We start from the raw sequence: 19,002 nt of genomic DNA, 5'->3' as shown, positions 1-19,002 counted from the left end.
TGCTACAGAAATCTGCCTGCTTCCATTTACATCCCAAATTTACTATCCAGAAGCACATATGTTGGATTTCTCAGTGTCAGAAGTTGAAAGGACCAGTAGGAAAGGATTTCTTGTGGTTATCAATAATAGTTACCTCATAGTCACCTTTGTCCCTTCTTTTCAGTATTGTCCATAAATAAATAAATTCATATAGTACTGTGTTGTACAAAAGCCTTAGAACTAGAAACCATCATGCTCACTGTCTTCACTCTCCATAGCAGATCAGCAGATTCAAAAACATCTTGTGCACTCCATACACTGGATTTACATGGGAAGTTCCCTTGTGGTGGATCTGTTGATCTTGAAAGAAAAGATAAGACTGATACTTCAGTCCTCTGGAACTGGTCTTTACACATACCTTTTAAAGCAGAGTTTAGAAATTCTAGGTTAATGTGCCACCTACAGAAAATCTGACTGTCCACAGTTTGAAACAGTGGAAAATAACATGGAAGCCCAAATGTAAAGCATTTTTTACATAAGGTAAGAAAAGAGTGCTTCAATGATACTATGGCTGAGAATCCATATGAACATCAGCCAAAAACATCACCTTTTTAAACAAACTTTCTGTTAAATAATTTGTGTCTTCTAGCTTAAATTTGTAGATTCTTCATGCATTATCTCCTATATTTACACAACAGATGTCATATATGTTTTTTACTTTTCAAGTTTTCTCATATGCTCTTGACATAACCATATCCAAGTCAATCGCTAATGACATCTTAACTGTTTTTATGTATTTATAAATCTATTAACTTGTAATAATATGCCCACTTTAAAGTATCTCCAGCCAGCAAACTGGGATGGAGATGATACAAAGACTAGAAAAAAATCACTGGATGAATGAGGAAAAAAATGAACTTACTTCCGTCCATATTTAACAATAGTAATAGCACATTCATTGCTCCTCTATTCCATGATGTAATATCCATTATTCAATGATGACTAAACATAGTAAAGAATTTTGCAATATGACCAAGACTGAATCCACAGAAGGAGATGTATGGCATTTCCATTACTAGCCTTGGTATTATGATTTCTCTAAGAGTAAATGCCATTATCTAATTCCTAAATGTAGAGATAAAATGGAAGAGATTGCCCAGGGAGGTGGTAGATGCCCCATCCCTGGAGACATTCAAGGTCAGGTTGGACAGGGCTCTGATCACCTGATCTAGCTGTGGATGTCCCTGTTCATTGCAGAGGAGCTGGTCTAGATGACCTTTAAAGGTCCCTTCCAGCTCAAATAACCCTATGATTCTATGATTATACCTTGTATAGAGAAATGTGGTCTCCTAAATCTCAGCATCTGATCAGAATAGAATTCTATGGGATATGCTAAAGATTTAAAAAAAAGTGCGAATATTTAACATTCATCTGTAGAAACTGATGGAAAGAATTTCAGGATATTCCTCAACATTTTAATCCTCCAAAATTAGACTAAATAATTAGAAGATAGGCCGGAGGTCATAAGAACAAACAGATCTTTTCTAATATTAAATACACAGACATGAAGAGTTTTTCAAGATATATTATTATGTGAACCTGTGGGATTGAAGGAATCACTAAGAACAGTGATGCCTAGTGAAACATTATAGCATGAACAGGATTTGAAATTGCAGTAGAAAGTAAAATATTTAAAAAGAGAATGACCATTTGCACCAATCAAAAATTGAAAATTTTATTTAATATACAGCTGAAAATTAGGAACTTAGATCCACAGAAAAGGTATTTTAAATTTCCAAATATATTTTTATTTCAGGTTAATTTGGTAAACAAACTATTGTATAAAATTTCTTCGTATATATTTTTCATAGCATTTCTATTTCTAATTAGATATGTGAATATTCCCAATAAATTCAACAGCATTTACCCTAAATAACATTTTATTGAAATGTTACACTTCTGATTTCTTCTAGATATAAATACAAAACTATAACTTATATTTTCTTAAACTTCAAAGTGAACAAAACTGCAGTAATGGCTATCGCAGTGACAGATGACCTCTTTGAATTTTTTTTCAGCTCAAATAAACAGGAAAGATAATGATGGCATTTTGGAATTAAGTAGGATTAATTAGTTAATTATTTTTTTTTCCCAGTGATGCTAAGATTTACCAGCAAGATTCAACACCTTCCAAAAGTGAGAAGAAACCTTTTCTTTTAACTTAACTGAAAGTTGTATTAAGGTACTCATAGGAATTAAATGTAAGCAGTTTTACCTACTCAACAAGTAAGCAATATTACCATACATTATCTACTTAGACACAAAATAAAAATGAATTATAATTATTATAAGATTTTAAAATTTCACAGATTATATTAAACTCAATGTGATAATTTTATTGTCAGTTGCTTTAAAAACAAATAAATAATGCTGTGGCTCATTTGAGAATATGATCAATATGCACATATTTTAATTAGCTTTCATGGTAGATTTTGTGAGTTTTCTATAATAGTCATAATTTTATTCTTTCACATCCTTGCTCAGATATCTTTCATTCTTTCATTTTATACTTGCATAAGTCACAGAGGAGGAATAGGTATAGACATATTTTTATTTCAGATGTAAAATTCTTACCTCACTTGTGAGTTATGCAAGGAAAATAAGAAGCTTCATTAAGCAGAGCTACACAACGTCTATGAATAATGATTTGATGTTTGTGTTTACTTTCCTTTGAAAATCATTATATCTACACACTACAGTAATACTTCCTCCTTGAAAAGCTTCACTTACTACTACATACTGATGAAGAAAAAGTGATTTTTTGAAATATGTTCCCTAATGACCCAGAGAATATACAGTTTCTTTTTTATTTGCCATGTTATACACACTTATTTTATGTAGCCATAAAACCAAAGCAAATTTCAAAAATTTAAAATTTAAATTTAAAGAAAATTTTCTAAACAGTTGAATTTCAAAATAATCTTGTAATGGCTAAAAGAGACAACAATAAAGGTTTGTATCTTCATTGTTTCATGGAAATATATACCATGAAAAAATCCATTTATCATTCTAAAGTATTGAACCAGTTTTCTTCCAAGACAGTAGAACAAATAACAAATGTTTTGTTGTTGTTGTTGTTTTGTTTGTTTGTTTGTTTTGTTTTCTCATTGTTTTTATTTTTAGTAGGGCAGAAGGCATGAATTATGCACAAAAAGCATAGTAATATTATGGTGCCAAATAGAGTATGCCTGCCCACTTAATTCGTTCATAAAACAGCAGTTGCTGAGTAGTACTGCACTGTACCAGCATGAAGAATTTATACTGTACACCAGTCTTGCAATCAATAATGGTTATTTAATATTTGCCTGGCTAGAACTGCTGTTTTGTAGTTAGTAAACATGGCATAATTATATTATATATAGAAAGAATTCAAGCATATAAAGAGTTTATACTCCAAGATGAACCCAAAAGAGTAGTTATGAAATCTCCATGAAGTCACTAAAGAAAGACTGACTTTGAGCATCAAAGTGAAATGTGGAATTAGAAACAGGAAAAAAAAATAAACTAATATTTTTATTTTGTGCTACTTCTAACATATCGAAATAATTCCTTCCAGTACCTAAAGGGAGCCTACAAACAGGAGGGGAGTCAACTCTTTCAAAGAGTAGATAATAGCAGGACAAGGGGAAATGGCTTTAAGTTGAAGGAGGGAGGATTAAGATTGGATATCAGGGGGAAGATTTTTACTATGAGAGTGGTGAGATGCTGGAACAGGCTGCCCAGAGAGGTTGTGGATGCCCCGTCCCTGGAGATGTTCAAGGCCAGGTTGGATGGGGCCCTGGGCAGCCTGGTCTAGTATTAAATGTGGAGGCTGGGGGCCCTGCCTGCAGCAGGAGGGTTGGAGATTCATGATCGTTGAGGTCCCTTCCAACCCAAGCCATAATTTGATTCTGTGATTCTATAATTTTGATAATTACTTGTATCTTGAAAGCAAATAAAATTATGTAGCCATGAATGCAACTGGAATATCAAATGAGAAAGATAAAAATAGTAGGTTTTATTAATTTTTTAGAGAGGTATACTTTTATTCTTAGTATTAAAAATGGAACATGATGAAGTACTTCTGTTAGATAAAAATGAAAAACTCTTCATGTATTTCTTCTGTGGGGACCAGTAATGAAGGACCATTTTGAAAGAATAGAGAGCTATTGTAGGAACTAAGTCTTAGAGTTTAATCCACATATGTTCAAAATGAAGTAACTTTTGCCAAGTAATCAACACAACAAGCTATTAAATGATTATGTTTCTGATATATTCAAACAAATACTGGATACGATTCCAGAAACTGTACATTAGCCAAGAAATAAACATTGTGAAGGTTGTTGTGCTTATAGACTCAGTGAATTTCAACAATCTGTGGCATTCAGGAGCTATTAACATCCAGCCAGAAGTCTATGAATTTTTTGAATCTCAATAAGGCATTTGAATTTGGAGCAACTCTGCTGAAAAGCCTGATCCCAACTTCAGTTTTTCACTTCCAAAATTTTCACTGGCTGAGTAATATGTACAACCATAAACATCAATGGTTGCCATATCTGTATTTGTTGTATCTCAAATTGGACGGCTTTAAATATTGGGAAAAGGGTTTGTTTGCTTGTTTGTTTACTGCAGCTTCACACAACTGTAGCAAATCCCATCAAGTGAATAGATGCTTTAAACTTCAGTCTCTGCTGAGTATATATCCCAATCTAAACTTCCACAAGATCCAACTGTATTTATATCCAAGTTAAGACTTGAAAGCAATTCAAATAAATCCAAGATATTTTTATGAAAAAGAATCAACATGTAACTGTTGCATTTTCTCTTATGATGTCCACCTATCTTTTAGAATATCTGAAGAAGTATAGTTCTCAGCTCACAATCAAACAATAAGGACAGTTCTTTTCTTTTTTCTTTTATTTTTTCCCTAAGTATCCAATGCCATATTTAGAGAAATGTACCAGAAATCCATGGGTGAAAAATCCTGTAAAATGACTGATGAATGTTTGGTCTAAAAAGAAAGTTGGATGAAGTCAAGCACTAACTAATCTAGTTCTTCCCTCAGTATGATTGTAAATAACAAATCTGAACTTTCCCATAGTCCACTGTGGAAGCTACAGTGATAAACCCTTCCACTCTAGGGAGCAAGTATGTAATTCAATCAGAAGTGGTAGTACCATGAATATGGGCTTCCTATCAAACTAGTTTTATAATTTAAATAATATTATAACAATAAAGGTCTGCAAGACTTTGGTCACTTTATTTTACCCAAGGTACAATGTTATTGAAATCCCACATGTAGACAGATGTATCACTGATCTCCAAGACGGCTCATGGTAGGAAAATCAGGAAGAGGTGGAATTTTCTCAATTCATCCAGGGTTTGAAGTTGTTATTTTCTTTTACCGACAGAGTGAACATGTTCAGGAGTAAAGCATAGACTTCTGAATAAGCTCTAAAGAGAGTACTTCTAATGATTTACTTGATCTCAATAAAATCTTGGCCTCCTTTGTGGATGAAACAGACAAATTCCATGTAAGAAACCATTTGTCAAAGATTCCCTGCAGAAAGTGAGCTATATCAAGCATATATGAACTTCATTGTGGTTATATTTTATTGCTCCTTAGATTATTAAATGTTTAAACTACCAGATCACAGAATCTACATTCTTAATAGTGAAAGAGTGGTAACAGAAATTTTACTAAATATTTCAGCCCTGTTCCAACAATCTCTTGGAAGAAAGTGAATGGTCATAATCCAAGTAAAGCCCGTCTGAGAAAATCCCAAGCTGTGCTTGAAATACCTAATGTGCAGCTAGAGGATGCAGGGATGTACGAATGTAAAGCTGAAAACTCGCGTGGAAGGAATGTCTTCAGAGGACAGCTACAAGTGTACAGTAAGTGTAACTGCACACGGCATTATCCAGCAATGCTTTGTCCAAGGATTTTACTATGTATGAAGGATGCTAAGGTCCAGTAGAAAATAAATAAATTTCTTCAAAAATAAAATCATTATTGAATTAAGATATATATCTTTGTTCCCCAGTAATGGATTGAAGCCTGAATTATGAATGAAATTGACTTCCTCAAAAAGCAAGCTTAAATGTTCATATTTCCTAATTCTTAGTTGTTGTTGTTTTGTTGTTTGTTTGTTTGTTTTAAGAAGTTTTGTTATAATTAGAAAAGTCAATAATTTTTCACAGAAAAGTCACAGATTAAAAGGGACATCTGGAGATCACCTAGTCCAAAATCCTGCTAAAGCAGATTCCCTACAGTAGGTTGCACAAGAATGTGTCCCGAGAAGGAGACTCCACAGTCTGCTCCAGCGCTCTGTCACTCCCACAGTGAAGAAGTTATTTTGCATATTTGTGTGGAAGTTCCTGTGTTGCAGTTTATCCCTGTTGCCCCCTGTGCTGTCACTGGGAACCATTGAAAAGAGCCTGGCCTCATCCACTTGACAGTCTGCCATTAGATATTTATGTAGGTGTTGCTAAGACCCCCTCTCAATCTTCTCTAGACTGAACAGTCCCAGGTCTCTCAGCCTCTCCTCGTAAAGGAGATGCTTGCAGGCCTTAATAACCTCTGTGACCCTCCACTTGATCCTCTAGAAGTTTCTTGTCTTTCTTAGAATCATGGAATTGTAGAATCTTTTCAGTTGGAAGGGATGCTTAAAAGCAGTCCAGTCCAACTCCCCTGTGATGAGCAGGAATGCCTACAGTTAGATCAGGTGCTCAGAGCCCCATCCAGCCTGACCTTGGATGTCTCCAGGGATTGGGCATCCACCACAGCTCTCTGGGCAACCTGTGCCAGTGCCTCACCACACTGAGTAAAAAATTTCTTCCTAACATCTAACCTAAATCTACTCTCTTTTAGTTTAACGACATTCCCCCTTGTCCTAACAAAATTACAGAAAGGGATCTACTTCAAAGTATCTGATTTATCTGTTTAACAGCTATATGAAACACATATTATTCTATTTCTGTTATGTAAAGTCTACTACTATCTTTTAGATTATTTTATACATAATTCAAAACAATATATGAATCAAAGTTTTACCTATCTGCATTAATAGGAAGCAAGTTCAGAGCAGGTGACAGATATCTTTCAAGTGGAGGAGATTGACAGCAACCTTCAGCACAGCAGAACAAGAAATAAAAACTGTTAATAGCTCCCTAAAGTAACTTTTCTTGGACTCCCCGGTGAACCCCTCGCATCAGAGCACTCCTGAAAATAACGTTAGTGTCTCTACAAACTCTGACATCTCATTCCAAAGGATGTAAGATGGTTGATAACAAAGTTTTTAGACACAGAAAGTTTAGCCAGAGTTTACAAAGTTCTCAGCATCTTTTGTTGAGAGCTGTTGTGTCAGGATATAGGAGGTTTACTCATTTTGCTCATTTGCTCATATACTTTTTGTTCATAACAACAGCCAGCATTAATAGTTTTACTTAAAAGCTAATTTTCACATCTTATTGCTCCAGGAAACAATGAATGTTTTATCTCAGAAATTCAGATGTAGACCATTGCTCCTTACCAGAGAGTTCTTGTAAAATTCTAGAACAGTCTGTAGGACCGGTTGTGTCATACTGTGGTCTCACAATCTGCATGTCTCTGTAGGAACAAGCTGTCTGTTTGAATCTTCATTTAATCAATTGCATCCAATCTGGGTAATCACAGAGTGTTTTGGAGAAAGTTCAAGGCACTAAGTCTTCCTGTCTGGTTGGATTTAGTCACAAACTACTGATTTTTCATTTCTTACCTGGTGCTGCAATCCAGATATACCATAACTGCTTGACACAACTGACATTTCAGATATTCAGAAACTGGTATTTCAGTTGCTGACAATTTCAGATTGATGGAGTCCCAGCACTTGGTGGAAATTCAGCTGTAGACATGACAAAGTTATTAAAAATATAATTTTGATAATGCAAGGCATCTTCATATACTTGACTGCAACCGATTTTTGAGAGATGTGGTTTTCCCCAGGTGATCCACTCATACTGTCATTTATGTGATATTTTATTCAAGCTGAATATGATTAATAGATGAGAGTGCAAAAGATACAAATTGAGTGGAGAAATTGAGCATTAACCTTTTGAAGTCATGGCTCCTCCACAACTTCTGACTACTTGCATGTTCCCAGTGACTACTGCTATGTGCAGTCCCTGCTTTTTTCTCTCTCTGAACCTGCTGGGTTTGCTTATGTGTTACCTACTCACTAGTATCAGCGGAGAGTGGTGATGTGTGCCAGACTGTGAGAACATGTTTCCTTGCGTTTTTCCTTTCATCTGGATCAGTTCCTTGACCTAGCTCACAGCGGCATTGCAGAAGCAGCTCTGCTTGCACAGCAGATGGAAGGTCTGACAAAATGTGGCAGTGGAATAAGCAGTCAAGGGCAGGAATATTCTGTAAAGCACTGTAATGGACCATCCAAATTTTAAAACCATTTTAATAACTTTTTAATAAAAACTGTATGGATCAAAATCCACCAATGTCACTGCAAATTAGCCCCAGATACTTAAACTGGCTAAAGAGGGAAAGATTTCTGATTGTACCTTCAGCCAAAATTAGTTATCTTAGCTTTCTCACCTGTTTTTCTTCTCCTTTAAACTTTCAGAAAATGAATTTTGTTCACCCCAGACTCCTATTAACATTTTAGGACACTATCTGAAGTCATTTTTCTACATAAAATTTTCTCTTAAATATTCTTTCAACCATTTTCTTTTTAATTATTTGAGAAAGTAGGCTGAATTTTCTGCATCTTAATTATTTTATTCTTTTCTTTATTTTTTTTTACAGAGGATATAATAATTGGCCTGTAAGCTTGCTGTTTTATTGCCAAGGTGTTTTTATAAAATATTTTTACATCCTAAATAAAAATATGGAGAAACACAACATTAAATAAATAACAGAGTGGACAGTGATTTCAAAATTTTGGCAGCCCTGCAGAAAGTTATAGCCCAGTACCCAGGAAGGCCACTGAATAATAAAATACATCCTCCTACTCTTACGTTTATCCCCCACATTCTTCACTGAACAGATAACAACTGTCAAACATCCATTTTTTTCCCCAACCATAAATGCTAAATGTAGAAAAATAATAATAACAATAAAGGTTACTTTCCAAATCTGTTTAACTACACTTTAGAATTTATATTTTCTAATTCAAATTAACTGCAATTATAGAATAAGGTTTTCTTTGCCTGCATGAATATCAGAGCAACGCTTAAATTTATTTTTTTTTTAGAAAGAGAAAATAATACATTCAGTCAGAGGTCATAAATCCAGTCAAACCTTTCACATTTTTCTCTTCTAATTATTGACAGTGTTTAGGAACAAGCGTTCAGATATTATGCAGAAAGGCTCTTGCTAATGAGCAAAGAGTGAACACTGTTTTCCTGTGTCAAAGTAAGAATAACATAGAGGGGAACAGAATCCAAATTGTATGCTATTTGTTTTAATTTTGCATTTAGCTCAATTTCTGTTACATCTACCTATTGCTTTGCCATTTTATTCCGAATTCTTTTGCTTCACTTAAAGGAGAGAAATTCTGAGTCATTATCTTTGATAATGATGATAGAAAGCTTGAAAATTCTGAAAACAAAGGCTATTAAGGCTGTGGAAAAAAAAAAAAAAAAAAAAAAAAGGGTAAAAATATTCCATGTAGCAAAAAAAGATTATTGATACTAACAGACTGTACAATTATGATTTGCCCATGCCATGACTATGCTATCACAACAGTAAAGGCCAGTGGGTGGGAATGGTGGCTTTCTGTCGGGAATACTTCTGCAACTAGGATTGCTGAGGCAGTATTTAAGTGTAATCAGCTTCACTCTTAAATTCTTAATGGTCTTGCTCATGGTGACAACAAATTCAATATAGAAAAACAGACTGTATATGTTTGGAGTTGTATAGTAGAAGTTTCAGAAAAAGCAAAATAAGGATAGAAATCTAAAGAACATCAGTTCAGTGTCTCTTAGAAGTTGCATAATTTTAAGGCACCACCGGCTAACTTATACAATTTTTTAGGTACTCACTCAGCTGTCATGTTTTCCAAAATCACCTTAGCTTACTCATTTTTGAAGGAAAGGAAAGGAAGCCTGATTGCTTTGTGCATACTGAAACACTCCAAAACAGTATCAGCTAAACAATGTAATTGAATTATGTTCTTAAGTTAATTAGTAGGCAACCAGTCAGCAGGGACTCCCACAGACTGCTCTGAAGTACTAGATGGGATCTTTTGATTAACATAAGAATCCAGTGATTCATTGCAGAGGAGCATTTATGAAGCGTGCCTGGACAATAATGAGAATAGAGACGGTGGAAGCAGTTGGTTTTGGCCTTGGTGTGGAAGTGAGACTGGGTCTATTTTGTATTTGTTTCCCCCCCCAAAAAAGGGAAATGAGTGATTCTTTTTATGACACGTCCGGTTTCTGACAACTATCTGTTCAGGGACTTTGATGCAGACTGTTCTCTGCATAGGAATGATGGACACCCCATTCACTATCTTTATAATACTTGTGTGAGATGTAAGCTACAAGAAGTTTGTCATCTGTCATGCCTCCTCATACCTTTTCATATCTTTGATTGGTGACCTGTCAAATGACAGCTAGATTTAAAGATTTATTTTTAAACTTGGTTCCTCACATTTAAACACATCATCAATTATCCAACAATGGAAGCAGAAAATCTGTCATGAGAGAACTGAATTTCTACTTATTCAAAGTAGAAGAATTTTATATTCCTTTAAAAATGAAGGTTATTACCTATTTATTCTCTACAATTTTAAAAATATATGTCAAGTATCTTTAAGTTAATTAGTTTGATCTATTACCTTCTTTGTTATGAAAATTGATGCTGCTACATGAAAACCTACAATGTGTCTTTTAAGCAAACATATTTTTAATGAATACATCAATTCTTCACCGATTCATACAAAGATTTCTAAATGGTACAATCCTACAAACAGATACTTTATTGATTACTGAACTGAAGATTTGCATATCTACAAAACTATTCTCCACTTATTATGTGAAAAATATTAATATTAATGATCACATGTATGGCTAACAACTGACTACTTTAAAATAATAATAAAAAATAAATTTTTAAAAAATCAACATTGACTTTCTATGCAAATCATGTTAGCGATGAATGTTGGAAATGTCATGCAGGTTTTGTTCTTAAAAGCATCAAAAACATTTTCTCTTTTGAAATACGAATTAAACTCAAGAAACTCAGAGACTATAATGATTCATATCCTTACTAAAATTTAAATAGTTTAGATCTTGCAATGTTACTAAATATTGTATTATGATTATGAAGAAAATGTTCTTAAATCCAGTAATAATGAACACATTTATATGTATTACTCTGATTCAATCCTTTGAACTTTATTAAATCAGGCAGAATTTTTATTCTTGGTTATGATACTGCTCACTGTCTGATACCATTACGATATTTCCTTTAAAGTTAAGTTGTTTCATTTCATTATTTTCATACTTCCTCTTTTGGCTTTGGTTGTTTGTTTAATTATGTTTCTTTTTGAGGCATAGATTTCATAAAAAACATATTTCGAGTTCTTTAACTGCTTAGCTCTTTGCATAACTGCTAAACACTTATTAGTTGGTATGCTTTATACATAGCGTGGTATATTTTTTTGCAGCCTACCCACAGTGGGTGGAGAAACTTAATGATACTGAATTAGACAGTGGGGAACAGCTACGATGGGAATGTAAAGCCACTGGAAAGCCAAGGCCCACGTATCGTTGGCTGAAAAATGGAGTTCCTCTCTGGCCACAGGTACATTAGATGTGGTGTCAATAGTATGCTGCATGTTTCTCTTTTAATACAGATGAGTTTAACTAAAGTTCTGAAAAGTACTTCGGAAATGAGTGTTTTCTCTATTAGTTTCTGAAATGTAATTATAAAGACAAGTTCTTGTTCCTTCTGATTCAACTTAACACAGAATTACAGCCATTAGTAATCCTCTCTAGTTCAAAAATATTTGGGAAGTAGAACCTTTCCGAACTATGCCTGTAACTACACTGCCACTATCCTGTAATGTCTATCTAAGCAGTCCCCAGTATATTTACTTATTTTTCTTTTTTACACAGTGATATTCATTGCAAAATTATATTAGAGGGTAACAACTCAGAGAAAGACTGTCTTTCCTTAACTAGACTCGGGCATATCTCCCTCGGTGATAGGTTATTTATTTAAATATAGGTTATTATTATTTAAATATGCATAGCATATTTAATTTGTACTCATCAAAACATTTGAAAGCTATGTAAAAGGGATAAAGATTGCTCTATTTTCATCAATTTTCAGCCCTGTTAATTCTCTTCAGCACTCACCATCAACACCATTAAAATGTTCCAAGAATGTAAAGTCTTTAATACACTCACCTAGTATATTTTAAAAGTAGATCTACATAAAATTCTCTTTTCTTTTTAAAAGAACAGTTAGGCCATGGTCTGTCATTTGTTCTACTTTTTTCTGTTTTTCTCAGTGATTAATCAGCATATCAATGCCATTCACATCTTGGTTGTTTGTTTTCTTTTTTTCTGTTTCTGTTCTTGTTTGTTTCTTTCTTCTCTCCTAGCACCTTTTCCTTTTAAAATCTCAAGATATTCAAAGACAGTTTTGTAAATTTGTTTCATACTTTTTTTTTCCTGATTAAAATAAAGCTGTTCAATCCTGATAGAAACTGTCTTCATTTGTAAAAGTATTCACAGAAAGAACTTAAGAATTTAAAGGATGTGATATCTTTCTTCTCAGTGACTGTGGCTTCCATCTGTGAGCATCAGCCAATTATGCAAAGAATGAGAAAGGAAACATAAACAGAGCTTATTTTTTGAAAATATGAGGCATTAATAATAAGGTTATATGCCTTTATTTTATATTTTTTCTGCCTTTTAGAGGGAGCTATCAGTCCTGGAATTGAAGTAAAATAAGTATCTGTACTTTTTGGCTTTCTGATTTTCTAAATCATCCATTGCACTAAACTTTTAATTTCATTTAAAATTAAAGGTTTACAACCAAGGGAATACTTTTTCATAGTTTTCTCTGCATTTTGACACACTTTGTTAGTAATCTTTAACAAAACCAACAAAAGTAGTAATGAAACCTAGAGATGTTTTATAGTAATTCAAATAATTCATTATACAGTTCCATGAAGTACATATACCTATAAACAACTATTTATGCCCTTCTCTTGCATCTATGGTAATTATTTTCTATTACCATACCTTTCAAACAAGAAATTTGCAATCAAATTCTTCCACTTATTCAAACAGTCTTCCATGTCTACTTTTATGAAAAATAGTGGCATGACATTTGCTAGAGATTTGAGGATTATCATGTATGTTCAACTCGCCCACAACTGACTCCCTGCCTCATTAAAGCTACCAGGTTAAACTGCTTTTAAAAATCATGTTACGGTGATAGCACCAATCAAAGAAAAAAACAGACAACAGCAAGCATAGGATAATATTTCCTTTCAAATGTTCTTGGGGGGTTTCCTGACCTGCATCATCTATTTTATTTTCGCTATCCCTTAGATAACAAGAACAAAGTAAGCCCAAGGAAGTCTGAGTTCTATTTTATTTTAGCAATGCCTTTTTTCCCTTTGCCTTATTCTTTCTTATTTCATTACAGAGCAGAATTGAGATGATTAACAGTGTACTGATGATCCGCACTGTGAACATCTCAGATGCTGGAATGTATCAGTGCTTAGCAGAAAATAAGTATGGCACCATCTATGCCAGTGCCGAACTGAAGATTTTAGGTAAGTATTATCAAAAAAGAACAGACTGCTTCTTTTTTCCTGTTTAATAATTACACTTGTTCTAGGCATCAATGATAAAGAACAGCTTCTGTCAGTCCAGGCTTCATAGAGCAGATAAAAGTGGCTTCCTTTTTCCTCTTGTTACTTATGTGTGACTGAGCCCTTTCTTGCCTGGGAGAGCACATATCCTTCCACTAACTGATTTTTTTATTTCATAAATTACAACTTCAGTTACATTTTGCAAGTATCTAGGTCTAAGTCAATTAAAATACATGGAAAATAATTTTTAATTTCTCAAATACAAGTGCAAGTAAAGAAACAGAAGAATATTATACATTTTGCTCTCTGGTTAAATTTATGCTATTTATATTATTTCTAACAGGGCCATTAATCAAAGGTGATTAAATATGATGCTATATTACTAATTAAAAAATTTCCTTTAAATTCACCAAGACTGATTGAATACTGGCGGCATTTCAGCCAGTATCCCACACTAAAGCAAATACACTATGTAATGTTTCTGAGAAAATGAAGGAAAAATTTAAATTTCACAAGCTCACAGAGGGAATTACTGAAGAAAAACATTAAGCATGCCTTACCAACAGTCCCTAACTTTGTACAAATAAGGATGTGGTAACACGCAATGGGACAATGAGATAAACTGAGAGACTCACTTTCTCTGAGCCAGTCAGAGGCTGCACTCTTTCCATCACTTTACGTTGCTCTTTGAGATTCAGTCAGGAAAGAGATGCTTATTGGTTACAAAGTTTTCTCGTTCTGTTTTTTTCCCCCTATACCTATTTTATCAAGTAGCTGTACACTTTCTTTGGTGTTCTGTTACACTGTACATCATCAGCATGTGTAGCTGCAGTAAAATTGGCCTTCATTTTGTGACTAGTGAAACTGTGCCCCTGTTGAAAATTAGCCATAATTTTGAGTTAAAGTAGCTGCTGTGCTTAATTTTCTGGATTCTTAAAGGGTAAATTACAGAATAAATTGCCCATGTACATATCTCTGGTATGAAAATTACCCAAAATAATGGCAATAAATTCCTACATATGTGAGGCATTGAGGCAGTGAAGCATGTTCTTACATGTGTAGTTGAGATATTTGGGGAGGGGAGGAATTGTTTCTGTTTTTGCAAAATGAGCTTAAAAAAATACAAACAAATTATTTCACAGATTATCATAGAATGATTCATGATGGAAAAGACCTTCAAGCTCATCAAGTCAAACCATCCCATTACTAAACCATGTCCCTTAGTACCACATCCATTCTTAAACACCTCCAGGAATAGAGAGTCCACCATCACCTTGGACAGCCCATTTCAGTGCATACAACTTTCCTTTCTTGTGAAATTACAGTAATTACTGGCATTTTTTGTGACACATTTATTATCTTGACAGTGTTATTATAATCAACAGGACTTCTTGAAAAATGGCTTAAACATCTCCTCTAAAAAAAAATTGGTCAAGCATCTCCTGTAAAAAAATTCTCACTATTCAATCCTCAGCACTTAGATAAATAAATAAATAAAATGGAAAGCAGTGCAATCACTTTAACAGTAGCATTATGTATAAGAATTAACTGTAGGGAGTTCATTTTAGATAGCTATGGAATTGATACTTCTTTATTTTTTAACTATTTACTTCTAACAAGCTACCTGTGAAATCCAAAAATTTTAGAAAAGCTGTAGCTTAATAACTTTGGCAATCAATTTCTAAAGCTGTTGGGTTTAAAAAACAATTTTAATTTAGTATGTTAATGTGGATAACATCTCCATAATTAATAACTTGAATAACTTCGAGACCTACCATCTGGTCTTGAATATTATTTCAAACACCTTCTACAATTCCATCTAATCTGTGGTAGAGCCATTTCAAAATCAAAAATGAAAACTCTATGCTCCAAACCAAACTCTATTAGAATGTAATGAAATGGAAACCTATGATTATTTTCTGTAGAGTTAATGTGCTTCTTTCCAACAGCTTCGGCTCCCACTTTCCCACTAAATCAAATGAGGAAAACAATAATTATTACCAAGGGCCAAGAAGTTGTCATTGAGTGCAAGCCACAAGCCTCTCCAAAGCCAACTATCACTTGGAAGAAAGGAGACAAAGCTTTAAGGGAGAGTAAGAGGTCAGAAGCCTGTTCGGTAAACTAAATATTGTCTTTGCATGCTTGATTCTGTGGTTCTAAATGAAAATGCAGACAGTAACAAGAACGAGCATGCACAAGCATGTCTATGACTAGTGTCAAGAACGAGTATACGTAACCATGTCTATGATCAGTGCAAAGAACAAGCGTGTGTAAGAATGGAAATGACGTAATTATTTTGTCAAGCTTATGAGGCTGACAGTATTGACTCTATTGTTCCCACAATACTGAAATGAAAACTTTTCAAATTATTCAGAGATGAAGACAGATGAAAAGAAGATATTGTTTGGGGTTTTTGTTCCCTTTATTTTCTGCTATTAATTTCAAAAACGCTTGCTACACTGTATCTATTATACATTTTGCCTTTGAGGATATTAAAAATATAGAGACTGAGGATGTCAGAACAGCATAAAATATCGAATGTGCTTATTCATTTGAAATGCTTTTAGTAAGGCAGATTGGCGGCTTGGTCACATTGGAAGTCTAAGAATAGCTTTAAAATGTTTCAGAGATGAAAAATATGATTCCATTATAGGATTTAATTATACAAGCAATTTCTGTACTCAGCAGCATATCCGTCTAACAGAATAGGCTTGATTAAATAAATTCTGTCCATCTCTGTACATTAAACATAGCTTAAGTACCACAGGTTAAACGTTGGCTGTAATTGCACTTTATAAGATTGTATGTCTGTGCACTGGACTAGTTTTGCTGGTCTGCACATGGTCTTTACATACACACAGTAATCTTATCTTCTTTTAGGTAACGTATGTGAATGAGACACTTACACTGACTTGTTTGGCATTAGTCAAAAAGATAAAAGCAAGGCCTTTTTGTTTATTTGTGCAATACTGATGACAGCAGTAGAATGCATCTGTTCTTGTTAGCGACAAAAGCCATTTCATTCAGGTGAAGTTTATTTTTGTCTCAAGCCACTTGTTTTCTTCTGAAAAGGAAAAATGAGTAATCTATTACGCCATATTGGCTATTTGGAGAAGAAGAGGGAAGCAACATTGTATAAAACATTTTATTAACAGACCTGTGTTGCGTAACACATATTGACAAGGTATATTACAGCAATCTACACAAAGAAGCCAATATCAAATATTCTGAGATTAATATTTCTTATGCTATAGCTGCATACTTTTCACCATATGAATACTAATTTCTGTAAAACTTACTATGTCTTCTTGATTACCACATGTAAATAATCTTTTTAGTCCAACACTGGTAAGACATTTTGGTAATTACCCCATGTCAGTCCAGATATAGTCAAAGTCTGAAATTATAATATCATAAAAATAAAATCTGGAACTACTTTTTTTTTGTTTGTTTGTTTTTTGTTTTGCAGCTTTTGAAACTTGTTTATTTTGGCAGAAGCAGGAAAAGAAAAAGATAAAATAGGGAGATTAAAAGAGTTGACTGAACTCCTTGAGCGGTACGGTTTGTGATAAAATTATTTTTAACTATCCAGGAAATCCTTTGTATCATTTAGAGCAATCAGTTTATACCTTTTTTTTTTTTTTTTTTTTTTTTTTTTTTTTTAGTCTGTGTGGACAGTATCTGTTTCAAGGGAATTCTGTTCTGCCTTTATAATAATTGTGGAATCTTTTTGAAGAGGAGATGAGGAAGGCTATCATGATTTTGGGAAAGAAAATAGAAGTCAGTGGAGGTAGAATATGCGTTTCTGTGTTTGAGACACTCTGAGAAGGAACTATTATAAGGGAATTGTGTAAAAATTTGAATTAAAAAAAAAGATGGAAAATCTGATATATTTTGATGTCTATGTATGTTAAAAATCAGCTTTCCTCAGATACAGGTAATACAAATTCCAGCAAAAACAGTTATGAATTGTCATGTGGTGACTTTACACAGAAAGGTAAAACATAAAAGATTTAAAAACAGCCAAACAAACAAAAACCCACAATCTAACATTCTGATTAAATAATCATAGAATCACAGAATCACCAAGGTTGAAAGACCCACAAGATCACCCAATCCAACCATCCACCCATCACCAACAGTTCTCACTAAACTGCGTGCCTCAAAACAACGTCCAAACGTTCCTTGAACACCTCCAGGGTCGGTGACTCCACCACCTCCCTGAGCAGCCCATTCCAGTGCCTGATCACCCTTTCAGAGAAGTAGTATTTCAATGTTCATTCTGAATCTCCCCTGGCACAGCCTGAAGCCATTTCCTCTAGTCCTGTCACTAGTTACACAAGAGAAGAGGCCGATCTCCAGCTCACTACAACCTCCATTCTGGTATTTATAGAGAGCAATAAGGTCTCCCCTGAGCCTCCTCTTCTTTAGACGGAACAATCCCAGCTCCTTCAGCCGCTCTTCATAAGGCCTGTGCTCCAGACCCCTCACCAGCTTTGCTGCCCTTCTTTGAACACACTCCAGGGCCTCTTTCTTGCAGTGAGGGGCCCAAAACTGGACACAGTACTCGAGATGCGGCCTCACCAGTGCTGAGTACAGGGGGACAATTACTTCCCTGTTCATGCTGGCCATGCTATTTCTGATACAAGCCAGGATGCCATTGGCCTTCTTGGCCACCTGGGCACACTCTGGCTCATGTTCAGTCTAGCGTCAGTGTTGTATGCGTAGCGAGGGAAACGAGGTGTGATGCGTGCAGGTTCCCTATGCCACCTGTGTGTTATGCCACCTGTGTGTGCCAAGTGTAGCTTCGTGATTGGAGGAAACACTTGTATTTAAACACGTAGCCTATAGCAATAAACGCCATTTGCCTCACTTACTCCTGGGGTCTGGGTGAGCATCTGGCCCCGACCTGGTAAAGGGTCGGTTTCGCCCAGCAGTAAGCCCTACACGTGGACAGAGGACGAACACCGGACGAGCGAACGGAGACCACATGCAACACGTCAGTCAACACCCTCAGGTCCATTTCCTCTACACAGTCTTCCAGCCACTCTGCCCCAAGCCTGTAGCATTGCCTGGGATTGTTGTGGCCAAAGTGCAGGACCCGGCATTTAGTCTTGCTGAACCTCATCCCATTGACTTTAGCCCAGCTATCCAG

General features: G+C 34.8%; 1 protein-coding gene across 9 annotated transcripts in view; it reads left to right on the top strand.

Moving 5' to 3' along the window:
• CNTN5 (contactin 5) overlaps positions 1-19,002 on the top strand; it is a 603,593-nt gene that overhangs the window by 467,033 nt on the left and 117,558 nt on the right. For all 9 annotated transcript variants that reach the window (XM_015279880.4, XM_015279870.4, XM_040707026.2 and 6 more), the window contains 4 exon segments: positions 5,732-5,913; positions 11,682-11,818; positions 13,679-13,808; positions 15,797-15,947. In XM_015279880.4, coding sequence (XP_015135366.2) covers positions 5,732-5,913; positions 11,682-11,818; positions 13,679-13,808; positions 15,797-15,947 — 600 coding nt within the window.

Source organism: Gallus gallus, chromosome 1 (genome assembly GCF_016699485.2).
Source record: "Gallus gallus isolate bGalGal1 chromosome 1, bGalGal1.mat.broiler.GRCg7b, whole genome shotgun sequence".
NCBI classification, from domain to species: Eukaryota; Metazoa; Chordata; class Aves; order Galliformes; family Phasianidae; genus Gallus; species Gallus gallus.
The sequence above is the reverse complement of the archived record's forward strand: the minus strand, read 5'-3'. Positions and strand labels throughout refer to the sequence as shown.